We start from the raw sequence: 24,495 nt of genomic DNA, 5'->3' as shown, positions 1-24,495 counted from the left end.
AGCATAAGGGAGACAGGCTCAAGGGGACACACAGGGACTAATGGGCAAGGGAGACTGGCACACGGGGACAAGGGACACAAGCATAAGGGGACAAGGGAGACAGGCACATGGGGACACACAGGGACTAATGGGCAAGGGAGACTGGCACATGGGGACACAAGCATAAGGGAGACAGGCTCAAGGGGACTCACGGCCCCCTGACCTGCCAGAGCCGCTTGCAGCTGCGACCGTAGTAGTTACGCCGCTGCCTCACACACACACACACTACAGATATCACACACACACTACAGATATCACACACACACACATCATACTACAGATATCACACACACACATCATATTACAGATATCACACACATACTACAGTTATCACACACACACACTACAGATATCACACACACACACACACACACACACTACAGATATCACACACACACACACATACACACACTACAGATATCACACACACACACATCATACTACAGATATCACACACATACTACAGTTATCACACACACACTACAGATACCACACACACACACACACACACCAGAGATACCAGCTCATATACACAACTCACAATCTCCTCTCTGGTACAGGGGTGGCTGATGTAAACCGGCTGCAGCTCCTCAGCTTCTCCTGACTAAGGCTAGTTTCACACTAGCGTCGGGAACAACCCGTCGCTGTGCGTCGGGCCGACGTTCCCGACGCTAGTGTGGTCTCCGCCGCACAACGGGGGCAGCGGATGCATTTTTCCCACGCATCCGCTGCCCCATTGTGAGGTGCGGGGAAGTGCGGGGAGGTGGGGGCGGAGTTCCGGCTGCGCATGCGCGGTCGGAAAAAGTGGACCGTCGGGAGCAAAAAACGTTACATGTAAGGTTTTTTTCTCCCGACGGTCCACTACCACACGCCCAAGCGACGCAAAACGGACGCGACGTTTGGCAATGCGTCGCAAATGCGTCGCTAATGTTAGTCTATGACGAAAAAACGTATCCAGCAAGAACTTTTGCTGGATGCGTATTTTCGGCAAAACTACGCATTTGCGGCGTATTGCAGTTAACGCTAGTGTGAAACTAGCCTAAAGCGGCTCTGTCCCGCACCTCCCCCCTGCTCTCGCCTTCTGTCCCGGGGTTATTTTGGCTTTCTCTTAAAGGGAACCTGTCACCCCGTTTTTTCCGTATGAGATAAAAATACTGTTAAATAGGGCCTGAGCTGTGCATTGCAATAGTGTATTTTGTGGACCCCGATTCCCCACCTATGCTGCCGAAATACGTTACCAAAGTAGTCGTTTTCGCCTGTCAATCAGGCTGGTCTGGTCAGATGGGCGTGGTGTCTTCCCCCAGATCTTGCTTAGTTTTCCGTTGGTGGCGTAGTGGTGTGCACATGCCCAAGGTCCCGAATCCACTGCACAGGGGAGTGAAAATAGCGTGATGTGCGACATTTCATTGGTGATCGGTGGGGGCGGCCATCTTCCTTTGGCCGCGCGTGCGCAGAAGCGGCGCTCTGCTGGCCGCGGCTTCAGGAAAATGGCCGCAGGATGCCGCGCGTGCCTAGATGGAGATCGCGGCGGCCATTTTCCTGAAGCAGAGATGCGACACCTCGTACACACCCGACTCCGCTCCGTACACCCCCGACTCCGCTCCGTACACCTCGTACACACACGGCTCCGCTCCGTACACCTCGTACACACACGGCTCCGCTCCGTACACCTCGTACACACACGGCTCCGCTCCGTACACCTCGTACACACCCGGCTCTGCTCCGTACACCTCATACACACCCGGCTCCGCTCCGTACACCTCATACACACCCGGCTCCGCTCCGTACACCTCATACACACCCGGCTCCGCTCCGTACACCTCATACACACCCGGCTCTGCTCCGTACACCTCATGCACACCCGGCTCTGCTCCGTACACCTCATGCACACCCGGCTCTGCTCCGTACACCTCATGCACACCCGGCTCTGCTCCGTACACCTCATACACACCCGGCTCTGCTCCGTACACCTCATGCACACCCGGCTCTGCTCCGTACACCTCATGCACACCCGGCTCTGCTCCGTACACCTCATACACACCCGGCTCTGCTCCGTACACCTCATACACACCCGGCTCCGCTCCGTACACCTCATACACACCCGGCTCTGCTCCGTACACCTCATACACACCCGGCTCTGCTCCGTACACCTCATACACACCCGGCTCCGCTCCGTACACCTCATGCACACCCTGCTCCGCTCCGTACACCTCATACACACCCGGCTCCGCTCCGTACACCTCATGCACACCCAGCTCTGCTCCGTACACCTCATACACACCCGGCTCCGCTCCGTACACCTCATACACACACGGCTCTGCTACATCCACACAAACCCCTCCTGACCTCACACAAAAGCTTACCCTCCTCCAGCATGATGACAACCAGCACTGGCACTGCACTACTGTCCTGCACTACACGGAAGCCCTTGATCATGTGACTCCAACTCCTCCCCTCCTGTGACCTCATCACAGGTCCTGTGCGCACAGAGCAGTGGCAGCTATAGTAGTGGTGTGCGGCTCTCTGCGGTGGAGGGGCTCTGCTGCGGGTCAAGTGCAGTCCCACCCGTGATCGCGAGTGCACGCGCAGCAGGGCCTGTAAGGAAGAATTATTTAAAGGGCCGGCGGCCCATTTTGTAGCTTAGAGTTCTTAGGAGCCCGCCCAGTCTGCTGGACTGGGTGGGCCCCTAAGCACTGCGGGCCCCGTCGCAATTGCGACCCCTGCGACCGCGGTAGTTACGCCCCTGGTGATATACTGAAAATGCAGGCAGGAGATGTCCTAGACACCGCTGAGTAGGTCGAGGTGCAAATACAAACTAAGAGTCTTAGGAACACTGAAGCTTGCCGAAGCTTTATATAGGCCCAGGCAGATGAAAACATGGGATCACACCAGGCTATTTGCAAAACTCAAAGTAGAACACAACAGAGCAAAGCACCAATCTGAGCCAGGTGTGTAACAGCTCCTTCATAATAAATTTTATTTTGTATTTGTTAAATGCTCATCTAATTAGTTAAAGACAAATTAATTAAACAAAAAGACATAGCCTTAGATAGTGCAGATGTAAGAGTCACAACCCATTCTAAGCATAATACCTGGGGGGGGCAAAAAACTCCTTGGGAACAAGAACATAATTATAGATTACATATATTAGAGGAAGAACATGTTGCAGAATTTGCTTTCTGAGTTTTTCATGCATATTTGTTAAAAAATATTTCATTTTCGATGTTGATCACAAAACGGTCAACTTCATGGTGTGGTGATGATTGCTAAATGGTCCAGGTTTGAAAGAAAGGATTGGAATCCTGCCAACTTTAATTGGCCATGGCAATAATAATAATTGTAAAAAATGTAAATTTAAACTTTGCTAACACGCAAAGCCATGGTTTGCTTTTTAGCAGTAATGAAACATCTATAGACCTCATATTGGGTCTTTTTTCTCTTTTTTTGGCTGTCCTCCTAGAACACACAAATCAGATGAGTACATGATGTGTCATTTTGTCTCTTCTAGTCTGAAAGGTATTGTAATTTGTGTACAGAGCTCTTGGTTTCATACCTTTATAGGATCTGCAGCAATGTTCAAATTTAACGAAGAGCCTCCAGGCCTACACTGTGTAAGAAGAGAGGTCTTGACAGCTAACTTCTATGTGTGGTGTGATTTACGGTGATTGACAGCGCTTATTCCAGGGAGAACTAAACACTGTGCACTAGCCAGAAAGAGGTGCATATCAATGATAAGAAGAGAGACGGAGGTAGCTAGGTCTTGTCAAGAGCTGCTCCATTGAAAAATACATCTTGACATCACACTGATGAAGTGAATGCGGCTTCTCATTAAGGACAGTGTGATAAACATTGGACTGTCACCCATTAGAAAGTAATTTGTCAATGGCACTTAACCTAAGTTCTGTTTAATATGGGAACAACAGAACCAACCAACCCAGAAGAATACAACTACCTAACGCGTAATGATATAAACCACAATAATGAGGTGTCTCATTTCCATCCCCTGCTGTTGGATTGTCTATTTAGTAGCTTCCTTGTAGGTTGTCTAAGCTTCTTAAAGAGCAAGAAATGCCTTTTCCTTTCACTACTTTAATCGTTCCTTTTCAGTTTTAGTTATATTTCCTTATTTGGTGCCCTACTTTGTCATGTGATAATATAATTAACCGTACTAATAAGAGATGAGAGAATCTCCCAAAATTTAATTTGAGCAGAATTCCTTAAATCAACCGGCAGGTTTGATTCAGTTAGAAATAAATTTGTTCTGACACCAGTCTGCCCCAGAAAATCAATTACTAGGCTCAGAGGCTTGTCACTACACCAAGGCATAATAAACCTAAAGTCTGGAAGGGGATAAAAGGACTTAAAGGTGTTGTCCACTACTAAGACAACCCCTTCTGAATCCTATGTTTGCGCCCCAGTAAAATATTTTTCACAGCTTAACTAGATTCATGTAGTACAACTGAAACTCAGACTAATCACCATAAAATATAAAGCTTTATTAATTACAATTAAAAAATTTAGTGAAGGACTAAAAACATTAATATGATATAAAGGGGGCTTGTGCCTTACCATATAGCTATACTGTCTGATCCTACCTTGTCGTGGAAGTTGACACTCTAGGCCTGCGCAAGTGGCGCCTCCACTCACCAACGACTCACCCTTCTCACCCTATATCACCCTATAGTGGCAAAAAATGAGAGTTAGGGCTCAAAACCACCCAAGTAATTGTTTTGCTTACTTGTTGTTCCCATCAAAAGATATAACAAAAACTGCCAAATGCATATGTACAAAATATATACAGTGAGGTAGTTAGAAGTAGCAGCAGCTGATGTACTGATGTAACATGAACAAACCTTAGCTTTGTACCTATGTAATTTTTGTTCATATAGTTGTAATCGATTGGTATACTGTATGTAACATTTGTAGGTAACAAAAAACATCTTAGTCTTTTTGAAAAAAATACCATTATTATATATGGATATATATATATATATATATATATATATATATATATATATATATATATATACATATATATATATATATATATATATATATATATATATATATATGGATATACTCACCTCTCCGGCGGCCCCTGGACCTTACCGCCGTAACCGGGAGCCTCCGTTCCTAAGAATGAGCGCGTGAAGGACCTGCGATGACGTCGCGGCTTGTGATTGGTCACGTGAGCGGTCACATGAGCGCTCACGCGACCAATCAGAAGCCACGACGTCATCGAAGGCCCTTCACGCGCTCATTCTTAGGAACGGAGGCTCCCGGTTACATCGGTAAAGTCCAGAGGCCGCCGGAGAGGTGAGTATATCCATATTTTTTATTTTAATTCTTTATTTTTTACATGAATATGGATCCCAGGGCCTGAAGGATAGTTTCATCTCCTTCAGACGCTGGGAACCATTCCGATACTTTGCATCCCATTGAAATGCATTGGTATCGGGTATCGGTATAGGCGAGATCCGATATTTTGCCGGTATCGGCCGATACTATCCGATACCGATACCAATGCATATCGGAAGGTATCGCTCAACACTACTATTGAGTTTATTGTTTTTTTTTTTACAAAATGACTATTGATGTTTTTATTTAGAAAGGTAAGTCATCAGTGAGTGGGGGCAGTGGCAAAAGTCTAGGGTGCTAACCTCTTCGACAAGATAGGACCACACAGTAAAATAGCAACTCCTATACTCACCTCTAGTTCCAACGCCATTATAGCGGTGTTGGCACTAGCTCTCCCAGGGCTCACTTGACATTGCTATGGAAAGATCCCTGTAGCCAGACAGCACTGGCCTCACTACTCCTACGGAAGTAATTAACATCCGGAAGAACTGAGAGGGCAGCAGAAGCTTTCACTTCCTTTAGATGTCTTGATTTATCCTTAGTAGTAGAGATTGAAGCCAGCGCTGATTGGCCACAAGAATCATGTTGTTTGTTATAACAATGTCAGACGATCCCCAGAAGAGACAGTGACAACACCTCTGGAACGGTGCCAGCATCGGAGGTGAGTATAGGTATTATCATTTTACTGGTGGCAAACATAGGGATTCAGAAATGATTGTCAGAGTAGTGGAGAACTCCTTTAAGCTTAGTGTCATAGGCCTGTCCTTCTGTTGTCCTGCAGCTGCAGCTCACCACCTACTCTTCTGACAGCTTTGCTTTAGTTTTCTACCTGGTATCAGTATTCATTCTGGATCTGTCAGCACTGACATGGCCCCACATGATCACTTGATGTGCATCGTGCCCCATGTGATCGTATGATGTGTAGTCAGCACCAGAAAATCCAGTGGACGAAAGAGCAACAACCAGTCCAAAGACCAATCCAAAGTGACCAATTAGCTGAGTACCAAGGGAACTGTGGTTACAGGGCAGTTAAAGGGTTGGCTTGTGACAGGTGAGATTAACTTTTTTTTTAGTTTTTAACCTTTTCCTGGCATTCAAAAGAATCCAGAAACATGGTGGCCTATGGCGATTTGCTGGATTCATGCAAACTGAATTCCTACATTTTTTTGATTGACACAAATAGATTTACTCATCATTTAGTCTGAATTGTATGATTTAGTCTGAAACATCATTTAGTCTGAAAAGCGTCAAACTGTCACAAACATGTAAGATGTTAGAAATGTTTTAATACATGTTACAGGGTAAAACATTGAAATTCTGTTTTGGTTAGCTGAACCCAATAGGTGGCACTACAGAGATATTTTTTTCTTCTTTTTCTTGAGGAGTGTTAATTTCCATATTTTTTCCCTAAGAAGCATTGCTTGGCCTATAAGGTTCTTCACATCAGTTGGCGGTCTCCAGAAAGAGAAATAAGAATCCTTAGGCACAAATAAGACAATGTCAAGTTTCCTTTTATGTTTGTCAGTGTACAGCAAAAAAAAATAGTATGTGCTCATTCATAATTTATCAGCCTGTAAGTAACTATTTGGAATATTTAGATTCACCTGTTATCAACTACTTTAGCTCATGTTGTACAATGTGTATAGATCAATAGAACGGTTTTCAGAAATCAGCATTTTTATTTCTGTTTTGTCCATCGTGTCAATAAATCCAATACAATGTTACGCACGTTGTTTTACACAAAACATTTATTTAGAAAATAGAATAATGGTGATATTTTTCAAATGTCCATCCTTAAGTTGAACTTGATGGACATTTTACGTTTTCAACCATATTAACCCATTATCTACCAATGTCCTTTTTTTGGGACGCCTAATCTTTTGCTTCCAGCATCTAAGATTTTATCATTAGGTCCAATCATGTCATTGTCATTCTTAATTGAATATTCTTCCACCCAGATAGCTTTCAAAGCACCTATTTTCGAGGTTTTTGCCGTCCCATTTTTGGGACATTGGCAGAATGCATCTATTTTCAATGTTTTTTAAAAAATTTGGCAAATTATGTTTCTGATTCATTAGGATCCAAATCATTAAAAATCTGTCATTTAAAAAAAAAGTGAAAATTGCTAATTTGGCAAGTAATGGGTTAACGACGTAACCATTAAACCATTTATGTAACTGTCAGGCATTGAGAGAACAAGATGTTCTTAGTCTAATGGAATACCACATCACTCAATGAGTCCAACATGATTCAAATTTATTAGAAGAAAATGCAGCAATATGTCTGTATGTGCACCTCACAGCAGTGTGTACCTCTTGTCATTCTATGACCAAGGTCTGTGAACTGATACGGCCTTTTCTGTTATAAAAATTCATGGCTGCATTTTCTTCTAATAAATTTGAAACATTTTTTACTATTTGAGCACCGTGGTATTCTATTATACTGTGAAGTCTTTCTAGTACTTGACACCCATTTCCTTAGTCGAAGTGCCTGCCAATATTTTCCTATTGTTAAAATGTCCTGTCATAAGTCCAATTTTAGAACTTTCTGTTGGTTCTTTATTGATCCTCAAGAAAATATATTGTTTCACAACTCTTGGGTAATGGAGCATCATCATACATGAAGATGAAGTCTCATGTGTGGTGTCAGCTCTGTGTCTCTGCAGTCTATACGAATGTCTCACCATGTTTTGCAATCGGCAGTGTCCATCTTCCCTCTCTCGGAGTTATCCCCTTTTGGCTCCATGAAGGCTGATGTTGTATAACCAGCAACATTCACTTCTTCTCCTTTAGCCCAAATGCTCCCTCCCACCGATCCGTCAGATTGGTGTTGGATTGCAAGGAAAACTGGCAACAAAATATTTAGTTTGATCCGAAGCTTATCACATCACCAACTTTGGTATTTAATCTGTTTTTTTTGCTGCTGTATTTTCCAAAACAGATGGTCTTGGTGTCTAATTTATTATCGCAGTAGAATTAGAAAGTGGACAAACAAGAGCCTGACAGCATTCCTGGCTCAGCTTTTGATTAGCCGACCTTGTTCAAAGTCATTGTTGCGACAATGAGTCAGGCAGCTAGTTAAAAGAAGAGCTACTAATGCTGGCAGGTAGGAGGCACTTTGCAGGGCACCCGCTCAATTGCCACATATTAGTCATATGGCCATTGGATCGATTACAGCGAATTGATTTGCACCATCTCTACTTTCTATTATTCTGGTTGCTGACTTTGCTTACACCGTTGAAGTTCTGCTCAGTGTTAATAGTTCTACAGTGAATTGATCTACAGTATCTAAGAATGTTTACTTGAAAAACCTCTTAACATTTTATGACTGTTGTTGGCTCTCTGTGGTCTGTTTTCAATGGAAAAACAGTATTATTAAAGTACTGGTGTTTTTCCGAGACTACCGTGAGGATGTTACCTAGGGACTTCCTGTATAGGAGTTAAACCTTGTAAACCAAAGAGAATATTGGGCAACCTGGGGATAATCTCTGTGGACTGTTCTTGCTGGCGATTCTGTAGTTTTCAGTGACATCATGTCGACAGAGAAGCTTCTTCTCTTCCTCTCTGCTCTGTTGAAGTTCTTGCTGATGTCTTGTTAATTGATAGCAGGTTCCCCACTGCCTAGCTGTGGGAAAATGGTTAGGCTGTAGGGAATAGGCATCTGATGTCAAGCTGTCAATCAGCATGACATTGGCAGTAACACCACTGCGACAGAGCTGACCAGAAGAGAAGGTGCTGTTCTGTCGATGTAAAGTGACATGAAGCAGGGGGAGAGTCACATCTTGAGCCAGCAGAGATCGCTGGTCAGAACAGGCAGGTTGTCAGCAAATTCCTGCCTGTAAGTTCTAAGTCCCATTGGAAAGAGAAATTGGAAAGTCCCAGTGGAAAGTCCCATTGGAAATTCCCAAATAACCTCTTTAAGGTTAATGAAAATTGAGTAGACAAAATCAGAAACATGCTTGTGGTCTTGGTCTGTCATGTCTACAGTAAATGGGCTTCACTTAAAGCTTAAATTATACTTTCTAATTCAGGTGATTATTTACAATAAGGTGTATGTACATGAGGAAAACAATATTACTGGCCATTATATGACTTGTTGCCTGCAGTTTTCACCAGTTTTCCCCTCTGCAGGCATTTACTCTTATTTTTTGTTGAATCTGAGCTAGTGGGTGGGGTTTAGCTGTCTCCATAGGCACTACACAGACATGAAAGATTTCTGTTCTCTTATATCTATATAGCGTATGTATAGAAACAGCAGTAAAATGGAGACTAAAGTGGCTCATAGGTGGAGAAAAAGAAAATAATTTTCTGAAAGTATATGTTACCAAGTTTCTTCTCCTTTTAAAGTATTTTTTCTTTTTTACTATTTTTTTTTACAAATCTGATGTTTTAGGGTATGTTTCCACGGTCAGTAAACGCTGCTTGTTTGACGCTGCAGCGTCAAACAAGCAGCGTCCAGATGTTCCAGCATAGTGGAGGGGATTTTATGAAATCCCGTCTCCACTATGCGTGGAAACCCGCACGCGGCGGCCCTGCGACTCCGGACATGCTGCGCGTCTTTTCAGAACACAGCATGTCCGTACACCTTGCGGGGACGCAGCGTCCCCGCAAGGCATATCACAGGGCCCTATGGCGAGGGGTGCGATGATCCCGGATGTGTACTGTACACATCCGGCACCATCGCGTCCCAGAAAGGGGGCGGGGCTTAGCTCCGAGCGGCTTCGCTGCTGCGGCGAACCCGCCGGCAAGCCGTACCGTGGAGCCATACCCCTAATGTCCATATTTATTGCTCACCTAGAAAGAAAAAGACAAAGAGAACATAGATTGGGCAAGATTACCATTGCAGCAGAGACAAATTATAGTAAGCCTAGCTGAAAAATAGACTTTCAGTTATGTCCATGGATAAATGACAGTAACCTTTAAAAATAATTACTTTGTCTTGATAGTCATTCATTTTTTTGATATTGCAGAAAATAATTATTTCTAATGATTAATAATTGAATGGATAGATAGATAGATAGATAGATAGATAGATAGATAGATAGATAGATAGATAGATAGACAAGGTAGATAGAGGTACAGTTTAAACCAGAATTTTACATACATTATATAAAAAGACACATCTGCATGTTTTTCTCAATATTTGACATGAAATCTGTACAAAGCTTCCCCGTTTTAAGTCAATTAGGATTACCATAATTATTAATATTTGCCAGATGCTAGAATAATGAGAGACAGAATGATATAAGGCATTTTTATTACTTACTGCAAAGCCAAAAGTTTACATACATTCATTAGTATTTGGTAGCATTACCCTTAAACTAAATGACTTCGCTCAAACATTTGGGATCTCCTTCCACAAGCTTCTCACAATAGTTGGTTGGAATTTGGCCCCATTCTTCCTGACAAAACTGGTGTAACTGATCCAGGTTTGTAGGTTGCCTTGCCCGCACTGGCCTTTTCAGCTTTCTTCTTAAATTTTCAATAGGATTGAGATCAGGGCTCAGTGATGGCCGTTCCAATACATTGACTTTGTTATCCTGAAGACACTTTGCTACCATTTTGGCAGTATGCTTCTGGTCATTTTCCATTTGGAAGACCTATTTGCACCCAAGCTTTAACTTCCTGTCTGATGTCTTGAGATGTTGCTTCAGTATTGCCACATAATCTTCTTTTCTCATGATGCCATCTATTTTGTGAAGTGCACCAGTCCTTGCTGCAGCAAAACAACCCCATAACATGATGCTGCCTCCCCTGTGTTTCAAAGTTGGGATGGTGATCTTAGGCTTCCAAGTTTCTCACTTTTTCCTCCAAATGTAACAATGGTCATTATGTCCAAAAAGTTCAATTCTAGTTTCATCATACCACAGGACATGTCTCCAAAAATTAAGAATATTCCTGTGTGCATTTGCAAGAATTAATCTGGCTTTTTTATTTTTCTTTTGGAGTAATAGCTTCTTCCTGGCAGAGTGGCCTTTCAGCCCATGTTGATACAATACTAGTTTCACTGTGTTTATGCACACAATCTTACCAGCTTCTGTCATTACCTTCACAAGGTCTTTTTCTTTCGTCCTTGGGTTGATATGATCATGTTGGACCAAAGCACGTTCATCTCTGGGACACAGAACCCTTCTCCTTCCTGAGCGGTATGATCGCTGGACATTCCAATCTTTTTTGTACTTGCATATAATTGTTTGTACAGATGAACAAGGCACCTTCAGGTATCTTGAAATTATACCCAAGAATGAGCCAGAATTGTGCAAGTCCACAATTTTCTTCTTGATATCTTGGCTGATTTCTTGACACTTTCCCATGATGTTACACAATGAAGCAGTGTGTTCCAGGTGTGCATTAAAAACCATCCACAGGTGTGTCTCTAATTAGCTTCCAAACATATGCCATCATCATATGGGCAGTCCAAAATTGTTTAAAGGCATAGTAATCATGTACAGCACCATGGAATCAATGGTGCTGTATAAATAAATAAATACATAATAATAATAATATTAGTGTATGTTAACTTTTGACTTTGCAGTAAGTAATAAAAATGCCTTAAAACATTCTCTCTCATTATTCTGGCATCTGGCAAATATTAATAATCATGGTAATCCTAATTGACCTAAAACATGGAAAGTTTATTCTGATTTCATTTCAGATATTGAGAAAAACATGCAGATGTGTCTTTTTATATAGTGTAAGCAAACTGTAGAGATTGATTGATAGATAGATAGATAGATAGATAGATAGATAGATAGATAGATAGATAGATAGATAGATAATAGAAAGATAGATAGACAGACAGAGAGGTGGGTACATTTGAAGCTGTTGAAACAGCAGTTCAAACTACAGAAGCCACAAAGTAAAAGGTTCTGCGTCAATAAATTGTAATCCATGTGCGCCTGTGACTGTCTTTTAAGCTGAGGACTTGTCTTTGGCTAATTTCTGCTGTGTACATAAATATTATGACAAATCTGACTTTTTTCTATGCAGAAATCGGCTTTCCATTGATGGGAAGAAATGTTTGAGTGTCAGATTCTTCTTTCCTATTCTATATAAAGTTCCATTTGCTTTGTGATTGTTTATTGATGGTTTTCTTTGCAGGAATGGAAAAATGATTGATGAAAATGACAAGTATTCATTACGAGAAGACAACACAGAGTTAACAATTAAAAACATCATTAACAGTGATGCTGGATCCTATACCTGCAGAGCAACCAACAAAGCGGGATTTACGGAAAAGCAGTCATTTCTGCAGGTGTTTGGTAAGTCTGTTATGTAATAAGGACACTCTTCTGTGAAAGCTCAAATGTTTTCAAAAATCAAATATTTCTATAATGACAAATGATACACATTATAGTATTGTGAAAAATTCAAAATGGCGCAAGACAAAATCAATTCACACACTAGAATACACACAAAGTGTCTAATATTATGGCAATTGTTTTCAGCACAAAACTCAACCTTCAAGTAAAAATCTTCCATAGTCAGAAATGGCGCTGGCCTCTCTTTATAGCAGTGTAAGAATTCTTATTTTTCACCATTTAAGGGACCATTCCCAAGATGGTAAGTTAAACCCTTTGTACTGGAAGCTGGGTAACATACTGATTGCTTGGGGCCCACTGCTAGACCATTTAGCCCCCATGAATCTTGAGAATGGGCTCTGGAACCTCAAAATCGGACTTTTCATAGTCACTCTTCCAACTAATCTGATGTGTTAAGGCTGCACCTAGGGATGAGCGAGTATATTCGCAAGTATTCGGTACTCGGCGAGTAATGCGGTACATAGTGAGTATTTCACTACTCACCTCGCAATATTGTGATCTCCCTCCCAGTCAATGGGTATGAGAAAAAAATCGCACAGCACTCGCACCATGAGAGTGCTGTCCAATTTTTACACACCAGTGTCCTTTGAAAAGCTGGCAATTCATATGCGGCTACAGTAAAATCACACTGACAGGTTAGAATAGAATAGATAGAACACATATGAACACATAGAATAGGTGAATATATATGTATATATATATATATATCAGTGACACATATATATATATATATATATATATATATATATATATATATATATATATATCTTTATATTTCATAGACAGATAGAAGATTAGCCGGTAATTAATTTGTCGGCTTCCGTAAACTCAATGCAGGTGCCGACAGGTAGGAGACATGGTTTACATACAGAAAAACCATGCAGAATAGTTTGATATATAGATCTGTGTAACCAATACAATTAGTATGTGTTCAAATTTTGGGACTTGTGTGTATTTAATAAAATAATCTTTTTGAGATAAAATGGCATTGGCTCCCACGCAATTTTCTGCACCAGAGAGGGAATGCCAGCGACTGGGGGCCGACGTTTATATCTTAGGAAGGGGTTAATACTCAAGGATCTTCCCAGGCTTTGAATCTCAGCCCACAGCTGTTTATTTAGCTTTTACTGACTATTAAAATAGGTGGACTCTAAAAAACAATAATGTGGGGTCCACCTATAATTAATAACCAGAAAAGGCTATGCAGACAGCTGCAGTCTGATATTCATAGCCTAGGAAGGGACCATGGTTATTGCCCCCTGGCTACAAACAGCAGCTCACAGCCGCTCCAGAAATGGTGCATCTGTAAGATGTGCCAATTCCAGCAATTAGCCTCTTTCTTCCCACTGTCCTGTAGCGGTTACATGCTGCGAGTTGTCCACTAATTGGATGACACACTCCTATTCAAGTCTATGAATGAGGGGACATGCAAAACATCAGAGTGCACTCAAACGACATCCAAGGACTCACACAATGGAGAAGATGGAGGAATCTTTTTCTCCATCTTCTGCTCATCCAAGAGAATCGGAGTCTACTATGCTAACACTCTGATCAGAGTTTGAGTCATTAGCATAATCGATTAGATTCTCTTGCATGGGAGAATCAATGCTCGTATGACTTTGTCCTTAAATAAGGAGACAGAAACTGAGCTGTCCCATCACTGCCATCATCTGTACTCCAAATTAGTATGTTCTGTTATCAATGCAGCAGAAGGCAGCCAAATAGCCTTGAGAAAGCCCAGGATTTGGAAGCCACTTACATAGATCTTTCTTTTTTACAATAATGAAGACAAAATATATATTAATGTGATTTGGAATGTTTCGTAACTTTCCATGCCAGACACAATAATTACACTGGTCAACAGCATTTTTGGTGCCAAAGATATTTCATCGAATTTAGGGTATTTTTGGGGTGCTGATTCTGAATATGTCATCAGTTTTGCCAGATTGGCTCAAGTTTTTGAGATTTTTGGTATCTTATTTATAGCACTTGTTGGTAAATGCGACGCATCATCTCATTAATTTCTTTGGATTAGTACTTGAACTGAGCAGTTCTCAATATAGTTTTGTGTTAATTAGTGTTCTAAAAGTTTGTTCATAGCTTGATTTTTGCACTAACTTTATGTTGTTGTCTGTTTTCCAGTGAAAAGCATGAACTCATCAAGAAGAAGTTGTCTTCACGATCCAGACTCATTCTGTTACATTTGTGGTGAATACACACTGCCAAAACATAGAAGAAACATAACAGACTTCGTAAAAAAAAGTGTATTTTGCCTATTTTGGGGTTATGCTTGGGGACCAAGACAAGTTTTGGGCACCACACATAGTGTGCAAAGCATGTATCGAATTATTACGAAAATGGAGCAAAGGACAAAGAAAAAGCTTCAAATTTGGTGTTCCAATGGTGTGGAGAGAGCCAAAAAATCATCATGATGACTGTTATTTATGGTAAACACAGGTACAGGCACATCTTCACAATGAGGGACAGGCCTTCTTGCAGATTCCATGTTACTCCCATTTTCGTTTCTTATGCTTATTGAATCCTTGCACTTGCACTGCACAGAAATAACAGTCATCATGATGATTTTTTGGCTCTCTCCACACCATTGGAACACCAAATTTGAAGCTTTTTCTTTGTCCTTTGCTCCATTTTCGTAATTATTCGATACATGCTTTGCACACTATGTGTAGTGCCCAAAACTTGTCTTGGTCCCCAAGCATAACCCCAAAATAGGCAAAATACACTTTTTTTTACGAAGTCTGTTATGTTTCTTCTATGTTTTGGCAGTGTGTATTCACCACAAATGTAACAGAATGAGTCTGGATCGTTAAGACAACTTCTTCTTGATGAGTTCATGCTTTTCACTGGAAAACAGACAACAACATAAAGTTAGTGCAAAAATCAAGCTATGAACAAACTTTTAGAACACTAATTAACACAAAACTATATTGAGAACTGCTCAGTTCAAGTACTAATCCAAAGAAATTAATGAGATGATGCGTCGCATTTACCAACAAGTGCTATAAATAAGATACCAAAAATCTCAAAAACTTGAGCCAATCTGGCAAAACTGATAGCATATTCAGAATCAGCACCCCAAAAATACCCCAAATTCATTAAAATATTTTGGACACCAGAAAAATTTTTTTTTTTTGTTGACCTGTGTTATTATTATAAAATAAATTAAATAAAAAATAAGTTAAAAAAGGAAATTGAGTTATTTTTTAACCACTATACTACATGAGTCCAAGCAAGCTTTGTTGGTGAGCCATTAGACTATATTTGTAGAGCAGTTGCTGAGAAGTAAAGAAAGCTGGGAGATTCATTTGGGAAATTGGGTCAGAGATTATAGGGGTAATCAGAAGTAATAGTCAGACATGGTGTGTGGAAGTCAAAAGAATAAACCAGTATAGGTACAAAAGGGTTAATCAGGAGAATGGTCAGAAGCACAGCCAGTACAGAACAGAGAGCTACAGCCCAAATGGCTTGTTTCCTAAAGAGTAGAAGCTAGGTAGCACAGGTGATTATAGGAAATAGAGGATGGAAATAAAGTGTTGGGAGCAAGGATGGGTCATAGAAGTCATCTGCTGATAGGTCTGCTGACCCACTCTAATTAGTCAGCCCTTAAGGCCCTGTAACAGTTCTAACACACTGGCGGAAATTTATTTGGTAGAATACGAAAATGCGATTTCTCAAATGGACCAAAAAAACTGAAGTGCATATCGTGCAGCAAATGAAATCTGTTTTTTAGACACATTTTGCTCCAGACTGTCCCTTTAAAAAAATTCTTGTAAATGCAGTAAGGCTTAGAGGAAAGGAGGTATTGTAAGATAAAGTGTCCAACATGTCTAATAAGATGCACCAAGGCTATCACACGGCTCGAGCACTGGGATAAATTTATCTCATCTAATGTCCAATGCAATTACTAATATTATATGGTACTTTATCTGCCCAAAATAACATTTTAGTCCAAAAAAAGTGATACTAGGTCCCCAATTCATCAAGACCAGAGTTTCTCATTAAGATGTGCATGTCCTTAATGCAACAGGCAAGGAGAGAGTAGGCATGTGCCCCCTTGTGTGCCTTGTCTCAAATCTTACTCCAGTCTTGGCAGTCCGGTCCAATGGTCGTCGCTGGTCTTGGTCAGGTGCCTCATCTCTTCTTGTGATGTCATTCTCTATCTGTTCTTCATGTGGAAGATGCATTCTACGTCATCCACACATTGTTTCCCTTCGCACTTCTGTGCAGGCGTACTTCTCACTCGCAGAAGTGCAAAGGGGAACACTTTGTGGATGATGTAGATGACGTAGGATGCGTCATCCACATGAAGCACAGGAGGAGGGCATCGCAAGATGAGAGGAGGCACCAGACCAAGACCAGTGACAATCATGGTACCGGACTGCCGGGACTGGAGTAAGATTTGTGCCAACTCTCTCCTTGCATGATTCGTTAATTTAGGCCTGATTCATTAAATTAGCAAAATCAGATTGAAGAACAGATTTTTTTTTTAAATTTGATCTGCAGCAAAGTTATTGAATGTCCCAAATTACGCTCTGGGGTCTCTCTTGAGCTCTCTTGACCCCAGAGTATAATAAACAGAGGAGGTTTAGAAAAGAAATAAAAAGTAATACTTCTCCGTTCTCTGCCTACTTCTTCTTTCTGCCATCGGGTGCTGGATCTTTGGTGCTTTCACTCTAGTCTGGAACTTCCAGCTGCAATCAGGCTTTGGACATCCCTGTACATGGTACATATGTGGCACACACTGTGACTTTTGGACCTCTGAGGCATGGTCATGGCTGAAAGTCCATACCTACAGTGAAGACACCAGAAATGTGTCTCAAGATGGGGTAAAAAACAGGTTTGGAGAAACAAGAAGTGGGCAGTGAGCAGTGTTGTGAGTGGCGGGAAAAGTGATGAATTAGACTTTTTTGTTTTTTAAACTTTTGTTTGCCAGCTCTTCCACTTGCAATCATGTATGGGTCTGCAGTAAAGTCAGTGAGCAGAGCAGGCTGTCTGTCATTACATGTCTCACACAGGAGAAACCTGCTCTAGGCTGTTGTAGGAGTGTGGTCCTTTTAACCTGCATTTTGCTTTATACTTATGATTGGTCAATGTCATTCATCAGCAGAAGTACACAAATCCAGAGAAAAATCTCTGGTACCATATGCTTAAGATAAATTGTTACCTAAATTTGCAAGGTAATATCTTTGCAGTGTAGATTAAAAATTGAAAAATTAAAACTATGTTTTACTCAGCTCTGTAGCCACTATTATTCCATCATGTGTGGTCAGTTTAAAATGCTCAAACTGGTGAAAGGTCCTCTTTAAGGTTTGACTTTTATTCCATCACTGTGTAGAATGACAATCAATACTTATAGGCTTAACATAGAAAAGAAAATACACGTTTCTTATGCTATATTCATATGATAGCGGTGACATGTTTTTGCATAATGCATCTTATCCTGGGAGTTAATATATACGCTGAGGTATTGCAAGAAAATAACATTTTGACGGTGATTCTTTTTTTTTCGCAAGTGCTTTTTTGAGAGATGTACTATTGCTTCCAGCACTTATGGCATATAAAATGTCATTTTAGATAATACAGTAAAAATCACTAAGGACCTCTGATTTTATAACCTTATTGAGAGAATTGGAGGATTATTCTGTGTTACGGCTATACTATGTAAAATCGGGTGCTGTAAGGGAAGAATTACAAAAGACAATTGAAGTTTATACTGTAAATATTTATAGTTGAATGCTGACTTTCATGAATATTTGGGATTTTAATATTGTTGAGTAGGGCATCATATGTTAGTATTCCTACTGATTTCTAGCATTGCATATCACATCTATGTCGACCATTGAGCACAAATAAATATATTTAGAACCCTGTGGGAGTTCATTTCTTATTTTTCTGGTCAGAGCTTAGTTTTTCTGATACAGATCCTGATTTCCCCCACAGAGGTGTAAAGTTAAAGGGTTATATTTTGCTAAGGAGATGAGAACTTACAGGCAGATAGTCGCCGCTCCAGCAGGTGATCTGCGGCTTCATTAACAGAGCAGTTTTTCCTCTTCCGGTATCATCTGTCAATGGAGCATCACTGTCACCGTCATGCTGGTTGACAGTCGGCTCCCCGCAGTAAGGCAGTCTGTCAATCATCATGACACCCTGTCAACAGAGCATTGCAGAAAAAAATAAGCTGCTCTGTCAATGTGACATCACCAGAAGCTGCAGTATTGCCGGCTGGAGCTGCAGATATTGGTGTCGGTCACAACAGGAAGATAATTAGCAACTACGTGCCTATACATTATTAGCCCCATAGCAAAAAAATAGAAAAAGGAAGTTTTCTCCAGCAATGGACTTATGAATAAAACTGGACATTTATTGAATTGTCATTATAACAGCAAGACAATGGCATACCATGGATACATAAATAGTCTTTTCTTCAGGTAAGGCAAAACAAAATAAATGAAACATTCTTACCCATCTTGGTGCCGAGTGCAGTAGTAGCTCAAGCAGCTTTAAATGCTTTCACCAACAAACACAATTGTTTGCTTCCAACACAGAGCCCCTGAGCTGTCTCAGCTCCTTGTTATTAGGCTTGTAAAGCCCGAGCTGGAGTATGGGAGTGACCTTTCCCACCCAGGTTCTCTGATAACTCCTAAATCTTGGACCTAGAATCTACTAGGTACAGAATTCCCAGGATTTATATCACCAAGGCCAGCCACCTCGGTGACACATGCATGCTGTCAACCACTTTACTTGTCACCTCCTTAAAATACATATGTACAATTTTTTTTTATCCTAGCCCTTTTAAATCTCGTAAGCTGTCATTTTGCTGGACTTATACAAATCCTTGTGATTTGCCTCAAATTTCTTTACTCACCGCTATTCTATGAGTTACAATCTGTTGATGATTTAGCTTTGGGTTTATGTTTGTACTTATTTTGCCATCAGAGTAAAGTCGCTTATCAGTCATAGTGCATCGTTTCTGGAAAGAGTTTCTCCTTTTCTGCAGGTCTCATGTTTAATATTGAGATGTGTCATTCCTTATCTTTCCTACTGCTACGTGTATCTGATATTTGGCACAAAATGAACAGCTATGAACAACATACTGTGTTGGGATATGTTGTGGCTAAATGTGTCTATATAGCAATCCATATGTGTAATGTGGATTGTAGCCAGTTACAAGTCTTTTAGCATGATACAATAATAAATTGAATGTACAGGGTGGGCCATTTATATGGATACACCTAAATAAAATAAGAATGGTTGGTGATATCAACTTACTGTTTGTGGCACATTAGTATATGGGAGGGGGGAAACTTTTCAAGATGGGTGGTGACCATGGCGGCCATTTTGATGTTGGCCATTTTGGATCCAACTTTAATTTTTTCCAATGGGAAGAGGGTCATGTGACACATCAAATTTATTGAAAATGTCATAAGAAAAACAATGGTGTGCTTGTTTTAATGTAACTTTATTCTTTCATTGAGTTATTTACAAGTTTATGACCACTTCTAAAATGTGTTCAAAGTGCTGCCCATTGTGTTGGATTGTCAATGCAACCTTCTTCTCCCACTCTTGACACACTGATGGCAACACTGCAGAAGAAATGCTGGCACAGGCTTCCAGTATCCGTTGTTTCAGATGCTGCACATTTCTTATCTTCACAGCATAGACAACTGCCTTCAGATGACCCCAAAGATAAAACTCCAAGGGGGTCAGATCGGGAGACCTTGATGGCCATTCAGTTGGCCCATGACAATTAATCCACTTTCCAGGAAACTGTTCAAGTAGGAATGCTTGGACCTGACACCCATTATGTGGTGTTGCACCATCTTGCTGGAAAAACTCAGGGAACGTGCCATCTTCAGTGCATAAAGAAGGCAACATATCATCATGATGGTCACCGTGGGCCAGTTGAATGGCCACCAAGGTCTCCCAATATGACCCCCTTAGACTTAAAAATATGTCTTCAAAGTTTTTTTTCCACAAACAAAGTTATTTTTAAAGTAGGTTTTAATTAACAGATTTTGGAATAATAATAACTTCTACAAATGGATGTGTTTATTATTATTATTTATTTATATAGCACCATTAATTCCATGGTGCTGTGCATTAGACAGGGTTACATCAAAATACAAATATCACTTACAGTAAATAAAATTAACAATGACACAGATACAGAGGGAAGAGAACCCTGCCCTTGCGAGCTTACATTCTACAGGATTATGGGGAAGGAGACAGTAGGTTGGGGGTTGCAGTAGCTCCGATGGGGTTGAGGAGGCAGCGGGGTCATTGCAGGCGGTAAGCTTTTTTGAAGAGATGGTTTTCAGGTTCCATTTGAAGGATTCAAGTGTGGTGGAAAACCGGACGTGTTGGGGCACAGAATTGTAGATGATGGGGGATATTCAGGAGAAGTCTTGGAGGCGATTGGGTGTGGAGCGAAGGAGGTCTTGGGAGGACAGGAGATTACGTAAGGGGAGATATTGAGAGATTAGTTCAGAAATATACAAAGGAGAAAGTTTATGGATGGCTTTGAAGATCAGTATTAGTAGTTTAAACAGGATACCCTGGGAAATTGGGAGCCAGTGAAGGGATTTGCAAAGAGGGGAAGCAGGAGTGTAGCGAGGGGAGAGATTGATTAGTCGGGCAGCAGAGTTAAGGATGGACTGGAGGGGTGTGAGAGTGTTAAAAGGTAGGCCACAGAGGAGGATGTTACAGTAGTCAAGGCAGGAGATGATTAGTGCATGAACAAGCATTTTGGTAGAGTGAGGGCTGAGGAAGGGATGGATTCAGGAAATATTTTTGAGCTGGAGGCGACAGAAGGTGGCGAGAGCTTGGATGTGCGGTTTGAAGGACAGTGCAGAGTCAAGGGTTACTCCGTGGCAACAGATTACCGGGACAGGGGAAAGTGTGAATTCATTTATTGTGATAGATAGATCAGGTAGGAATGGTATGTTGGATGGAGGGAAGAAAATTAGTTCAAATTTGTCCACATTGAGTTTGAGTAAGCGAGAGGAGAAGAAGGATATGGCTGAATTGTGGAGAGCAGAGTGGTGATGTCTTCGCCAGAGGGGTAGATCTGAGTGTCATCAACCTACAGATGGTACTGGAAGCCATAGGAATTTATGATTTGTCCAAGGCCAAGGGTATAGATTAAGAAGAGAAGGGGTCCTAGGACAGAGCCAAGAGGGACACCAACAGAGAGGAGGCAAGATGAGGAGGTAGTGTGGGAGTAGGAAAGGCTAAATGTGCGGTTGGTAAGGTATGAGGAGATCCAGGATAGGACAAGGTCTTTGACACCAAAGGAAGAGAGGATCTGTAGTAGGAGGCAGTGGTCAACTGTGTCGAAGGCAGAGGACAGGTCTAGAAGGGGGAGTATAGAGAATTGTCTGTTAGCTTTGGCTTTAAGTAAGTCATTTGTAAGTTTGGTCAGGGCAGTCTCAGTTGAATGATGGGGATTGAAGCCAGATTGTATGTTGTTGAAGAGCGAGTTAGATGCAAGGTGAGAGTCAAGTTCAGCGTAGGCGTGCTGCTTAAAAAGTTTGGAAGCAAATGGGAGCAAAGATATGAAGAAATAGCTGGACATAGCGCTTGGGTCAAGGAATGGCTTTTAGAGGATAGGTGTGATTCTGGCATGTTTGAAAGCAGAGGGGAAGGTACCAGAAGTTAGTTATAGATTGAAGAGATCGGTGTGGACTGGTGTTACACTCCCCACAGGTGAAGTAGGGTCCCCAGGGGTCCTATGGTGTAAGGCGTGGATGGTATGTGCCAGTGAATAAATGGAGAAGACAAGTTGTAAGTCTTTACCTGGTTTACTGTAGATTGCTGGCCACAGTCCAGGGTACCAGGCACGGATGATGGTGGTCCGGCCGGCTCAGAGACAATGAAGAGTTCCCCTATTCCAGTAGAGGTCTGTGATCCTTTCCAACTAGTACCATTAAAGGTGAGGTCCCTGCTGCCTGAAGCTTCCTACACGGTCCTCCAGTTTCCCCTTGTCCTGGGACAGGTACCCACACAATGGGCAGCTTGAGCCTTTTTACAGGGACTCTAACATGCCCCGGGCTCCTCAGGTGCTGCTGTGTCTCAGGCCTGGTGCGGGCAGGTAACATGTAGAGTCGTGCCCTCCGGTTCTGATCTGTGTCCTAAAGTACCACAAAAGCCTCGGGCTCCCGGTTCCTGGCTACTGCTTCAGCTCTGAGGGTGCCCTGCCTCTGAGCTCTGCTCCTCTCCTGTGCTCCTTCCCTTCCTGCTACTCCACATTCAATAACCCTTCAGGTTCTCTCACTCCTTCCAGAGGCTGCAGCTCCCTTGTTGCTTCCAGGCCTCTCTGTCTTCTCTGCGTCCCTCCTGAATGTCTGTTCTGCTTGGTCTCCTAGGACCAACTGTATAACTCCTCCTCCAGGTCAGGAAACATAAAGCATAAGGGAGTTCCCCTGAATCCAGGTCCTGAGCTCCCCCTCCTGGCCTGGATTCAGAATGTGCTGCATGTGTGTGCTGTTGTGGATTCTGTTTGTGGGCTCCCTCTGGTGGTTACTGCTGGTACCGGGTGACGTTGGTGGGTTGCGGCCTTTGGTTTCCACCTGTCCATCAGAGGCTGGGTGTTTCCTATTTTACCTGGCCTTTCTGTCATTCCCTTGCCGGCTATCAATGTATTCAGATGTGCTCTGTTTGGTTCCTGCCTACCTGCTCCCAGATCTTTCAGGATAAGCTAAGTGCTGATTTTCAGTTGTTTGGTTTTTTTGTCCAGCTTGCTTATTATGTCTCTATGCTAGCTGGTAGCTCTAGTGGACTGAGGTTCTCCCCATGTGCCATGAGTTGGCACATGGGTTCTTGTAATCTCAGGATGGTTTTTTGATTAGGGTTTTTTGCTGACCGCTCAGACCCCTTTTGTATCGTTCTGCTTTCTAGTTTACAGCGGGCCTCAATTTGCTGAACCTATATATATCATCTCTATGTGTGTGCCTTCCTCTCATTTTCACCGTCAATACATGTGGGGGGCAACTATACCTATTGGGGTTCATTCCTCTGGAGGCAAGTGAGGTCTTTATTTTCTCTGCAGTACTAGTTAGCTCTTAGGCTGGTGCGTGGCGTCTAGAACCAACGTAGGCACGCTCCCTGGCTATCTCTAGTTGCGTTTGTCAGGCGTAGGGCAGCGGTCAGCCCAGGTTCCATCACCCTAGAGCTCGTCCGTTATTTTGCATGACTTTGCTTGTCCCTTGCTATCCCTAGCCATTGGGATTCATGACAGTATAGCCGGCCCACAAAGTGTTAATTGTTTGGGCTGAAGCAGGAGAAAAAGAAGTGTTTAAGGGAATTTTTTTTTTTTTTTTTTTTTTTTCCCTTCAGAGTTTTGCTGCCTAGCCCTTAATTGCTGTCTAGCTGCTTCTTACCTCCTCTTAACCCTTGAATGGCTCTGATCTTAGCTGTTTAACATGGATGTCCAGAGTTTGGCTTCCAGCCAGAGTAATCTCGCGGCAAAAGTTCAAAACATACAGGATTTTGTTGTTCACACTCCCATGTCTGAACCTAGAATTCCTATTCCAGAGTTCTTTGCTGGAGATAGATCTACCTTCCTGAATTTCAGGAACAATTGTAAATTGTTTCTTTCTTTAAAATCTCGCTCCTCTGGAGACCCTGCTCAACAGGTCAGGATTGTAATATCTTTCCTGCGGGGCGACCCTCAGAATTGGGCATTTGCATTGGCACCAGGGGATCCTGCATTGCTCAGTGTGGATGCGTTTTTTCTGGCATTGGGATTGCTCTATGAG

At 42.0% G+C, this 24,495-nt stretch overlaps 1 protein-coding gene across 2 annotated transcripts in view; it reads left to right on the top strand.

Annotated features, from left to right (window-relative positions):
- The window catches only part of NCAM2 (neural cell adhesion molecule 2), a 585,384-nt gene that overhangs the window by 343,482 nt on the left and 217,407 nt on the right, over positions 1 to 24,495 (top strand). For both annotated transcript variants that reach the window (XM_077294013.1, XM_077294012.1), the window contains exon 7: positions 12,498 to 12,658. In XM_077294013.1, coding sequence (XP_077150128.1) covers positions 12,498 to 12,658 — 161 coding nt within the window. The remainder of the gene's footprint in view (positions 1 to 12,497; positions 12,659 to 24,495) is intronic.

This window comes from Ranitomeya variabilis, chromosome 3, assembly GCF_051348905.1.
Source record: "Ranitomeya variabilis isolate aRanVar5 chromosome 3, aRanVar5.hap1, whole genome shotgun sequence".
NCBI classification, from domain to species: domain Eukaryota; kingdom Metazoa; phylum Chordata; class Amphibia; order Anura; family Dendrobatidae; genus Ranitomeya; species Ranitomeya variabilis.
This window is presented reverse-complemented; position numbering and strand designations above follow the sequence as displayed.